General features: G+C 41.6%; 1 protein-coding gene across 2 annotated transcripts in view; it reads left to right on the top strand.

Moving 5' to 3' along the window:
- Positions 1 to 12,728, top strand: part of LOC310948731 (spondin-1-like) — a 116,922-nt gene that overhangs the window by 16,779 nt on the left and 87,415 nt on the right. For both annotated transcript variants that reach the window (XM_083915957.1, XM_083915956.1), the window contains exon 3: positions 5,366 to 5,499. In XM_083915957.1, coding sequence (XP_083772083.1) covers positions 5,366 to 5,499 — 134 coding nt within the window. The remainder of the gene's footprint in view (positions 1 to 5,365; positions 5,500 to 12,728) is intronic.

Below are 12,728 nucleotides of genomic sequence, written 5' to 3'. Positions count from 1 at the left end.
GAATAGCTCAGTATGTGTCTGTGAAAATGGGAGGGAGAGAGAGAGAAAGAGAAAGAGGGAGAGAGGGGGCGACATGCAGCAAAGGGCCGCAGGTCGTAATCCAACCCAGGCCGCTGCAGCACTCCTTTTAACAAGCCTGTGCAAAGATGTGCGTGCACAGATCATTTCCTGAGCCCCAGTAGTAAAAAAGAAAAATAGCAATACACCACTGGATAAAAGTGTCTACTCTCTACTTCGAGTACTACCTATGTGACATCATGCTTATAGTTATATCCAATCAGCAAATAGGCTTTTTTTCAGGGGAGAAAAAAGGCCACTAGAGGTGTCGCACGTTCAAATTAGGGGCATTTCAGCGCTTTGACCCTCTCACAGTGTGGTTTCTATCCTCCAAGTTAATTGTAATATTTTGGTGCACAGCGCCATTGAAACAACACTGTCTTTGCGCTCTGCTCCACACTCTCATCAGTTTTTTAAAGTAGATGTTTGGATTTGACGCCGCCTCCTCGGTTGGGTGACTAAGACACAAAATGCAATATTTGTGATAGCCCCAAGATCTCAGTGGTATTCGGCAGTAATAGTATGGCTTTGATTGATGGAAAGCTCAAGGCAAAATGTTGGCGCATTCAAGGTCTTCATCGAGCAAGAGAAGTTTGTTACTTTCTAAAATAAGCTCATCTTCAAGTGTTGATGTGACATTCCAATCTGTCTGCCTGCCTTTGTTTTTCAGGTCTCAAAGGTTTTAACTGTATTCACGGCATTGTAGGTTTTTTGCATTTAATTACAAACCTGCAATGTGTGACCACATACCAACCAACAAACACACACACACATGCAAATGCACACACTCTAATATCACTCTTATTGTCAGTTTTCTCCAGGGATCCTGGGTGTCTGTTCAAACCTGGCTTTGCATTGTCTATCTCCCGCTCTCTGTCTCTTTGTGTGTGTGAGATTTCTGTGTGTATGTGTGTTTGAACAGGGCTCTGCGTTTGCTTGTGCAGGCACTCTGAAACATCTGTGTTTACCTTCTTAACAGAGAGAAGGAGATTGAGAATGAGAAAGAGAGAGAGAGAGAGAGAGAGAGAGAGAGAGAGAGAGAGAGAGAGAGAGAGAGAGAGAGAGAGAGAGAGAGAGAGAGAGAGAGAGAGAGAGAGAGAGAGAGAGAGAGAGAGAGAGAGAGAGAGAGAGAGAGAGAGAGAGAAACCGTGGACACAAACAGACATGCCAGCCACTGCAGTGAAAACAAATGCTCCTTTACCTGTCTTCCCACACTCCCTCTCTTTGTCTGTCTTTCTTTCCGTTCTATCTCACCTCTTCTCTGATCGAACAATATGGCTCATTAGTTTCTTTGTTTAAATAAAAGTAATGATAGCAATGCCACTATCGTGTATCCTGGACTTAACAAAATCAAAAAAACTCAAAGCTCAACGCAATTTTGACTTTAACACCACTGACTTACAGTCATTCATGGCATGAGCCTGATGACTTTAAATACTTGATCTTGGGTCTGGTTGTGGGACTTGACTGTCCAGACTTGGAAATGTATTGTCTTCACTTAAAACTTGTAAGGCCTGACTATCTACAGATTGGACTTTGCTGTTGTGATTTTAAATCCAATGTTTCAGTATTCTTTTTACTTTTCGGCCCAATCCCATTTCACCTCTTTTTCGCCCTTGTGGTGTAGGGCTAGATAGCCCTCCAAACATTTTTCCCATTTTTGTGAAATGGGATTGGGCCTTGGAATTAGCTGTCCTGATGATGACTTGGGAGTTGGCTGTGTTTAATACATGCTTCTCAGTCTTGGCTTGCGTCTTGACTGAATTGAGTCAGAACAAGATTTGATTGCCCTGGCTTGGAACCTACTTTGGGACTTGCCTAGTGGTGGGCGGGGCGAGGCCAGATGCAAAATGTCTCAATGAGGGAGAAAGAGTAGATGTGCTTCCAGACCCTTCTCTTCTTTTTACTTTCTACTTTGGAAAACCACATTAAACAAAATATTCACCCTAACAGAGTTTTTACATACTTTAAAAGGTGTCTGGAGTGAGTATTATACATGTGCAGTTTCTGTTTCAAATTGTAATGTTGTATCAATAATCCATCTCTGCATTCCACTCATAAAACTCTCTCTGTCTTTTCCTTAAGCCTGTTTTCTTTTTTCTTTATGTTTCTCTCTCCTCTCCATCTCTTTTATGTCTTTCGCCCGGCTCTGTCTTCTCTCCTTATGCCTTTTAGCCAGCTGTTTGTGTCTACTTTGACGTACAGAACTTCAGTCTTGGTGACACAGAGTACACCAAACTGTGTATAAGAAGGCGTAAGGAAGTTAATACACAAATACATAGTGATGTGTATTGTGATCTGTGTACGTCTGTGTAGATGTTTATTTGTGGAATAGAAAGAAGAGTTTGTGAAGAAAGAAAATGAAAAGAAAGACAGAGCTGTCTGTATCTTTTGTCCCCCTCTTTATGTCATACCAGGAGTTTAGGACAGCGTGTTAGGTCATTGTTATTGTTGAGTTGAGGCAGCTGGGCAACACTAGCTACAAGGTCATAGGCCATGTGTGCATGTTTGATCTGTCTGTGTGTGTTTAGTCTTTAAAACGTCTGACATGGTCCAAGTACCGAAAGGACTGGGCTAGACACGTCTTGAATAACAAGGCTGTTATTATCTGAAGCCTCACTCTGGAACATTCACATAACTGCTTGATGCTCCAGCTGGTGAAACTTGATTCAATTAATAAATAGAAGTAACTTATAATAAAAGCAGTTAACAAAGCTTATTCATACTACTGCTACTGGTGTTTTCTTAATATCAAGTAGACAACAGTTATCAATTGAGATTGAGATTTACGAGTTGATTTAATAACTTACTCCCCAAACTGATACATACCGTATAGTACTTAATTCAAAACACTGTACACATTTTCTCTTGGACAACTTCTCAGGCTCCCAAATTGTTTCCTTCTTTAACTCCTGTAGACAAGCACAGTTCAGTCATCTTTGCTCCAACTCTGTGCATCTACGACATATTTACGGGGAAGTATATTAGTTTCCAGTTTAGTATTAGTAAGTAAAACTTATTGTGGCCCTGCACAATAAACTGCAGCTTGCAGTTTTAGTTTAACTGGCCTTAAAAAAGCCATGTTGCTTCTATCATGCTTTCATTTAGCCATTGGTGGAAAAAGTTTTCCCCCAAATGTTCTGTATTCTTTTCATAAAGCTAAAGGATGCATGTATTCAGTCAGTCATTTTACATACAAAAAATGGGTGGGGGTATAAACGAAAAAATGTATCAAAGCAATAATAATTGTACAATGAATACACATGTGGAATCAACAATGACCTTGTAGTGTTCTCCTTAAGTGGGATATGCCATACGCCCTGAGCTCCGTCCACATTGCGTGTTACGCAGGTAGATGGTCCATTTTCAATGCTGGTGGGTGGATAGGGATTCCAACCCCCACATCATGCGCTCTGCCTCTTGTGTTAACCTACCTCCAGACATTGGTAGATAATGATCTGGCACCAGCTTTGATTAAGTCATACACTGCAGCCATTTCATCATGCCATGAGGGCTACGGTGAGAAAACGGTCGAATCCCCTGGTGAAGCATTTTGAAAGGGGGTGAGACTTCAGAAACCAGCTGTGCACAGGTTCCCTGGGCTCTGGGAGACCCCCCTTTCAAACCGTTAAGCCAGATCTCTCTCAAGATGCTGCCCCAGAAAATAACTCTCCTTATAGTCAAGATGTTGGCTAAAAGTGTGAGTGACCTATGCGCACTGTCGGTATCACCATCATGCCTCTCTATCAAAGAGGGGAGAGCACGTTGACCCTGCTGTTGAATCCGTCTTTTATGCCTAGAGTCATAACAAAATATTTTTGGTCGAGAAACATTTCCCTTCAAGGGTTTTTCCCCCTGCCTCAAAACACTGAAGCAGAGGCAGCATCTCTCTGACTCTGCCCTGTGCACGTCTTGTCTCAGTTTGTTTTGTGCACAGTGAATGTGAGGCAGACACAGCAGCTGGTCGTTCATTATAAAGAGCACTCACAAGGTGCAGCTCTTTCAAAACATCACTAGCTGTGATGCCATAAATTAAGCCAATGGTGCAGCAGGAGTGGAGCCTCCGCAGGGCTTCCAAGCACACTCCATGCGACTCTGTCCTCATCTACGGCCATCCTCAGAGGAATGTCAGTGGCTGACATTTGCGCAGCGGCATCCTGGGCTTTTCCTTGCCTCATGCAGTTCTACTTGCGCAATGTGTCCTAATGAGTAAGGGAGGATCCCTTTTTTATCCATACCAGACAGCAGGTAGTGTGCTGCTGTATCTGGCAATTTGTATGGAATGCCAACAAGGTTGTCATATAGTGTGCCCCTATTTCTGTTATTATAGATTAGTGGGTTGTACAGGTATCTGCTATAATAACTTTATGTTCCATCTATCCGTAGCAGCAGCGCTCTGCAAAGGGCATGTGTCCCATTAGGCCCTCCTCCTTTTTACACATAGGGCTGGAATGGCGTCAAAGATTACCCAGCTGATGTCTCCCTACTGTTTGTACACTGTTACACATATTTATTGTGTGGGTATTTCAAGTATTGAAAGCAGGAGACATAGTATAAGACAGCAAATCGCCCTGTGAGGAGGCAGGTTGGGATGGTGGATGGTAAAACAGGTCTTTCACCTGGCAAGCAGGGTTCATTTCCTGGGTGGTGGCCTGTTCATGTCCTGGACGTACTAAACCAAACAACTTCCGACCAATCGCCTATTAGCTGTCGGCTTCATAGGACTCTTGTTCACCGTTTTACGAATTTGTATGCATGACTTTTCGTATGATATCCTCTGAACCTGAGAATATGTTAGCTCCCATGAAAGCAGTAAAATCATCTGTGGGGGTCGCTATAACATTGCAAACAACCATTATTTTAATTACAAATAATGCATAATAATGCAATGCTGCTGGCCCACTGGATGTTGGAACAGCCCATCTGATGAGGAGTTACACAGTCCAAAAGTGTCCCATGTCTTTGGTGAGGTATTGCGTTATGGAATTTGTTATCTCATCGTGCCTCTGTGAGCTCTTTTCACGCAGAGACGCTGTATCAAAAAGACCGAAAGTTATTCTGGCTGTCCACCTTTTATACCTCAAACCCTGGTGCTATGCTATTTATCGTAGAATCTGGAGTTATAATACACAACTATCTGATATATGTGCTACCAGAATGAACCTCTGTCTCAAGCAATCCATAGTGAGCCTTGACGGATCACAATAACAGAAAAGCTCTTGTGGGCTTGGAAGTCACTGCTTAGAGTGAATGAATGTCTTTGCTTTTCAAAATGTTCATACTAAATCCTTCCTTCTTCTGTTTCTAGAACATTGATGAGGAGGACACACAGTTCATGACCAACTGTGCCCCTGCAGTGACGGAGAGCACACCTCGTAGACGCACCAGGATACAGGTCTTCTGGACAGCACCGCCTACTGGGTCTGGCTGCGTTATACTGAAGTGAGTTTGTCTTTTTTTTCTGTGTTTCAATTAAGTAACATCATCTTGAAATAATTAGATATGTTGGTGGAAAACCAATACCAAAAAGAAAAAACGATAAACTAAATGATCATGTAAATGTGTTTTTCTTTAGAAGTGACAACAAAGACAGAGTTTAGTCTCTGTTCACTGTTAAAAGAAAGAGTTATAAAAGGTAAACTGTGATAAAAGATTTACTCAAGCAAGTTTCAAGTCTCTGCAAGTTGTCCTCCATGCTGTGATTAAGTAAATGGAAATCATTGACTGCCTAAAAGAAAGGACATCAATCTAAAAAACATATGGAGTGGAAAGTAGTTTATAGGTAAAATTAAAAAGCACCAGCGCGGTCCATCAAGTTATATAATTCCACAACAGCATGGAGACTGTATCTACAGTTTTTTACTTTCACAAAGCAGATGCAGGAATCGGAACTGCTACACTCCCAATGAATACTGAATAATTACCCTCACATTGGTTATTGTTGTTTTTACAGATAGTTGTTAATCGTTACGGGCAACACATTAAGTAAGCTAATGCCAGGTGTTTCTTCAGAAGCCATGACAGACTGTAGAGGCTTGTGTAGAGGCAACAGCTTTACAATAAAGAGACAGATGATAGTTATGGGGGGCAATTTGTGGTTTGAAGCAGGTGTGACTCTAAACCTGCACTGTTATTTTAAGAGTGGTGGTGTGTGTGTGTGTGAGTGTGTGCGTGTGCGTGTGTGCGTGTGTGTGTGTGTTCCACCTACCTTAGAGAGTACTCACTTAACTGTGCAATTGCTGAAACATTTCCGATCTCTGCATCTGATCAAAGGGATTGTATTGATGAGCATTAAGAGCTTATTAATTATTCTTAACAGCTTTTCTTTCAGTGACTTAGGTGTTTCCACGTGAAACATGATGGTGGGGTGGAACCAGTGGTGTGGTGGTAACTGAAGCAGCATGTATGCTTTGAATATTAAAGATAGGAAGCACATGATTCCGGTGTTAAACAAGAGCTGACCAAGAATTCAGACAGGTTGTTACATCAGCCCCTAGTATCTTGTGCAGAAGTATTGGTATTAGTGTATATGTCTGACAATAATAAATAAGAAATTACACAAGATAAATTAAAACAGGGGGAAATTAAGATAGTGTTTTCACTGCATAGTTGTTCACCAGAGGGTACTGACAAGTTTTGTAAACTTGCAAAATGTCCCTCTTCAGTACAGTTGATGTGGTTAACATGGTAGCAAACAGTTGCCTAGTTACACATCCAGCAGACATGAGTTAACCATCTATTATTAACTCTCCTTTTCGCTCTAATTTGTCCCCACCAACTCCTGAGAAAAATATCTGTCTCTTTAGCTGCTAAATGCTTCACAATTAGTCACCACTAGTGATGGCTAACCTTGGCTTGGGCGCTGTTTGGTGCTGAGCAGGTACCCCATCCTGTAGCACCAAACAGCAAACAAAAGCTTTTTAAGGTGTAGTTCAGGTTTAATTGGTAATTGTTTAATCAGAGTCACACTTTTATTAACCTGCAGAATAGCTTCACACCAGTTGTAATTGACTTTATGTTATGCATTAGATTTATTATATCAGTTATAACGGTACAAAATCATCCCATAGTCTTTTTCGACACTTAAATACATCAAATAAGCCATCGAGACAGTTTTTTTGTGTAACAACTATTGAGGGAGAGATCCGGGAGAGTCGCTAACTGCCAGACATGGCTAACACCTATTAGATCAGGGCAGTTAACAAAACACCAATTGGCTTCTTCCTTTTGAATTGCATTTGGTAATCGACTTGAATGGACTTTAATAGGAGAGGAGCTGGTACCTGGGACGGTTGGTAAGTCTTTAAGTCACTAACTACGTTGTTGGTGCTTTGTTTTATGTGTAGGGACTCTTCTCATGTTACTGCAGTGGTTTGGTGTTATTTTGAACAGTATTAGTGGTTAAAAAAGACATTTTAATGCCTTCACTGTACTGCCTCGAGCTAATCACTGTTAGCCACGTCCAGCTGTTAGCGACTCTCTCGGATTTCTCCGTTGATAGTTGTTACTTGAAAAAAAAGAGTCTCAATGACTTATTTGATGTACGTAAGTGCCGAAAAATACCATTGGATTATTTTGCGTCGGAATTACACCTTAAATGCCTATTATTAGACTTGACTGGCATCTCGGGTGATAAAAACAAAAACACAAACAAACTGCAGTTCCTCAAATGGGCACTAGAACCTTGTTCCCAAAGTGAGTCAATCCCCTTAGACCCTTATGTTAAAATGCAGAAATAAAAACGTTTACAGCCTGATACAAAAAGGATCATCATTTTGGCTAAATTTTCCTGTTCAATGCAACTGTACATGGGATGAATTTTATCACTTTGTTTAAATTATATTTAGGTTTATAGTCATGGATAATCAAGGGCTTGTCGCTTTGCATGATAGGTCGGTGCCACTACCACTTGCCACTTTTTATCCCAGACATCAGACCCTATTTGTAATTTTTTTGTTGGTAATACTATTGCAAAACCAACATCTCAAATACACAACTCAAACCGATGTTCCTGACGTTGGTTTAAAGGCAAGGAGAGACCTACAATTTCAGATGGCCACAAACCTAGTCCCAGTCGGCAACATTTGTGTGATCATATTCACTGAAGCTGACACTATGCTCCGATAGAACAACATAAACCATCTGATTTTAGAGAAAGAAATGCGCCTCTTTATGCATGTAGAGCCAATGCCACATATCCCCCCCTCCCTACTTGCGCGTGGTACAGTATCACAGGCACAATGCCTCAAGCTAGGCATACGCTAAAAGACATTAGCCTTTGTTTTCTCTGAGTGAATTAGCCAGCTTACCTCCATGTAGCATGTAGTCCGTGCCATGTATTGATAAGGGAAGACTCGGACGTGTTCAAAGGGAATCTGATGCATGCGCACTGACAAGCATTCGATTGGAGAGCGTGGCGCGGAGCGTAGGAGTTTGATGGTAGACGGGGAGGGGCGTGAGAGTTGTAAACCTTCAAAATTTGCCTGAGGCTACTTAATCTGCCAGACTTGCCGACTGCAGCAGGAAGGAACTTTTTATGCCTCAACCCTGCCCTGAATCACAAAAGCACAATAATCTGTTATTAATTCTGCCACACCCCTAGCATACAGGGGTGTGGCATTATATTTACAGTAGCTATACCTGCATCCAGGACTGCATATTTCTGTTGAGCATTAGCACCATCCCCTGAGTTAGATTGAACACAGTGGCATCTTGAGCTCATGGACTAAAAGCTTTGATGTTCATGTCATGATGAACACATCTTGTACAAACAAATGTGGGGTCATACAGATACGGTCCATTATGGGAATACAGTATGTAGCCACTAGCCACTTCCTGAAAAATCCAGAATACAAATGATAAAGATAGAGACTCTGCCTCTGATTGTCTGCCTCCCTTTCTCCCCAGTCCTGTTTTTTCCCCTGTCTATCTAGTTTCTATCTCCTCATCAGACTCCCCAAAGGGAATAACCCCTCTGACATGTATGTCTTTCTCCTCTGAGCAAGATGCTTTAACTTGCTGTTACCTTCACAGTATACTCACAGCTGTTACTTTTAATTTATCTGCTGCTGCTGTATGACATATGGCACTTAGCCATCCCAGTGTTTGCTAGTCCAATAAATCTAGCCCTGCATATAGGGAACAGCTGCTATGCAAATTCACCTCTTATTACTGTCACTTTTGTCTGTCAGCGGTGAAATAGAGATTTAGAATGACCTCATCTAACATGTACCTCTTTCTGTCTCACTCTGTCTTCTTCCCTAACTGTCCTCTCTCTGCTGTTCTAACTTGCTTTTCCCTTAATCTTTCTTGAGGACATTTTTCTGTTTTCCTATGGTGCTACTGCTACGTACGTCAGAAGAAAATTCATGTAAGTCAGGTAGGAGCTCCTTTGCAGTAGGTCTGTGCTATATAACATCACTTATATACAATACGGTGGACAGTATTAGAAACTCTCTCCTGTGAATTATGAAGGAGGCAGACATGTGACGTTTGTGCTGTGTGATTTTGTTTAAGTGGTGTGCATTAAATTACATTTCAGTTTGTGTGTTTACATGGACATGAGTATCCTGGTTATGAGACTAAGCCCATTTTTGATTATATGATGTTAACACGGAAATCGGGTTCTGCAAAAAAACTATTTAAAACATCATACAAAGAAATTGGTTTCAGTTTAGATCACAGGAAATGTGTGACCAGTAAAAAAATCAAACAACAAAGGGCGTGGTTAAAAAAACAACTCAGTCCTCAGTCCTATTTTTCAGTCAAGTTAAGTTAAGTGGATTACACAGAAAACACAGTTTACACTTAACGTTAGTCTCTAAAAAGACATCTTTACTAATGGTGCAGGAACATCAGCCTGAAAATAGAGCCATTAAGGGTCAGTCAGTCAGTCTGTCAGTCAGTCAGTCAGTCAGTCACGTCGCTCAAGAGCTTCAGAGCCTATCCACTATCCACATAAGCCCTCTGGTCATAGGGATGCATGCTGATAGCAGTCAGAGCTCTGGCAGAAGGCAGAGGGCCCCACACCCCGTAGCAGAAGCTCCGGTCTCCAGGCCTACTGGAGAACTAAACTTTTCTTCTGTTAACTCTGGCGCTGACAGGTAGTTGATAACCCTAGCACACGTCAAATTAGATGTGACCTGGAGGCCAACAGTTGAAATGATGGCTCTGAAAGAATGTATTTTTTTTAGGGTTTCCCTGTATTATCAGATGACGGGACATCACATCATAAAAGTGTAATTCCGGCGTAAAATCAGTGCCGAAAAAGACCATGGAATGATTTTACGCTAGAATTACACACAACAATAGATCGGATTATACTTTTTTCCCTCCAATTTCAGACCCAGTGATTTTGGCTAGTATGGGACTGTTACTGATACTGAGCGCTGGATCCCTGCATCCTTAACTGGGATACTCATGTCTACTGTATGTAATTACACTCCATGAGGATTCATGAGTTCTGACTTCTTTTCTAAAAAATATTCGAGAAGTACTTAACTCACCAGACAAATCACTTAGATGTGGTAATATCATAAAATGACTGGTTCCAAAACAAATAATTTGATTATGTGAAGATTTTTCTTCATTTTCTAGACTCAACAATGGTAAATTGTTTAATACTAAAAATAACTGTTGCCGTTGTATTAAAGACAATACTGCAGTACTCTTGCTTGATCACATACTTTGAAGCTCCACATGGGACTATACTTTCCATAACACCCACAGTTAACTGTTCACCCACAGTTAAGTGATGTGAGAGCTGAAAGAAATCAGTTGCTCAAGCACGCTCCTTTCTTTCTTGGCAAGAAGAACATGTCAGTTGGTTTGAAATAACATGTTAGAGAGCTATTTCAGAGTTAGAGAGCTGGAGAACTGTTACTGGAACATTACTGGAACGGACAACTACTTCAAGACACATTGTGCAACCTTTCTTCTTGAGACAGGAAGTGTACTGTAAGGCCTGGCCTCCTCCTCCTCAGTTGGTCAAATTTTCACCCCAAAACTTGTCATTGAAGCCGTCTGCCTCGAAACAACATGTGGCCTAAGGCAGAGGAAATCATCAAATGCAAAGCCTCCAGAGGCACTGAAGAAGTCCATGGTTGTGTTAACTTTTCTGCCACACATTTAACTTCATTGTATTGTTGATGCAGCTTTCCTCCTTTCCTGCTTTTCTTGTGATTTACCTCCATTTCCGCTTAACAGGCAAACAAGAATTGTTACACATATTGGGCCTCATTTATCAATCTTGCGTGAAAACAGGCGCAGATCTGAGCGCAGAATTGGTCGTACAACAGGACCTACGTGTGATTTATGAAACATTCGTATCTGACCAATCTCAGCGTACGAATGAGCGGGCCTTGATAAATGCGGCGGCTGAATTTGATCGCCATTAACATGTTACGCCCTTAAATATTCCTGGTTCGGAGGCCTCGCCCACTGAGGTCAAACATGGAGAGAAGAAACACTGGTTAGAAAAGAAACTTTTCCGATACAAAGATAGGCATCCTGACATCCAAGATGGAGCAAAATAAAGATGTGCTTTTTGGCGGTCTTAAGAGTGGAATAAAAGGGGCCCATTAAAACGCTGTATGGAAAAGAATAACGGAGGCAGTCAACCCGAAGCAGCGCTCCACTGAGGCAAGTGTTCAACAGTGCGGACCAGTATAGCACCTTTAATGCGAGGGGGTGCATTTCACGGCAGGGGTGCTGAATACGGCACAAGACCGGCGCTCTTGCTCTGTAGCGGGGTTTCCGAGCGGGTTTATTAGGTATACCGTTAGAGGATAACCTTTGTCACCTAGAAGAACCATACCAAGATGTTAATCATCTGATACCTTGTTTGATTTAATGCAATTTATCGAGGGTAGCCACTAACCGAGGAGATGAGTTTGGCTCTGCAGCGCGTCTTGCTGCAGCTGCGCGCCAACACATTAATTAATTAATTCATCTTCAACCGTCGCGGGGGGCTGGAGCCCAGCTGTTTAGAAATATAAAAGAAAAAGTGTGTCGTGTGTCCCTGGCCACCACGTTTAAAAGCGATTGCTTGGCATCAAAAATCACCTGTACATTTATCAAGTGGTAGTTTTTGCGATTGATGAATGCGTAATCATTCATGGATGGTGCCTTCAGACGCACATGAGTACAATCAATTGCTCCAACCACAATTTTTATTTTTTTTATTCGTTTTAAGAATCCGTTTTGATCTTTTCTTAATATGTGACTGCTTATGCCTAATGACAGCTGAGGTGTGTTAATTATTTTCAGCCAGATTTTGCTGTGCTGCATTGCAAATACACAGGCTTAAATGTGCGTACACGATCTCAGGCCAGACGTGAGATTTGATCGTAGCTCCCTCTCACGTCCAAGTTGATAAATGCCGACGTTTGTCAGGATATGGTCGTACGCACGTTTTTCTGCCGTACGTTCGTTTGATAAATGAGGGCCATAAATCTCTTTTGCCCAATTTCTGAACTTCTGGCAATATGCTTCAGGGAATACTTTTTCAGTATTTTGAGTAGAGCACCTTTGGCGCAAAAAGCAAGGTTGCTTTAATGCAAGGCTGATATGTGATTCTACCCATAACAGAAAGTGCCACAGTTTCAAAAGAAAACAACTCAAATATTAGATATTTGAAAGTATCTAACAAACTCAGGTTTGACAACCTCTGT

This window comes from Echiichthys vipera (assembly GCF_963691815.1).
Source record: "Echiichthys vipera genome assembly, chromosome: 7".
Classification (NCBI taxonomy): domain Eukaryota; kingdom Metazoa; phylum Chordata; class Actinopteri; order Perciformes; family Trachinidae; genus Echiichthys; species Echiichthys vipera.
This window is presented reverse-complemented; position numbering and strand designations above follow the sequence as displayed.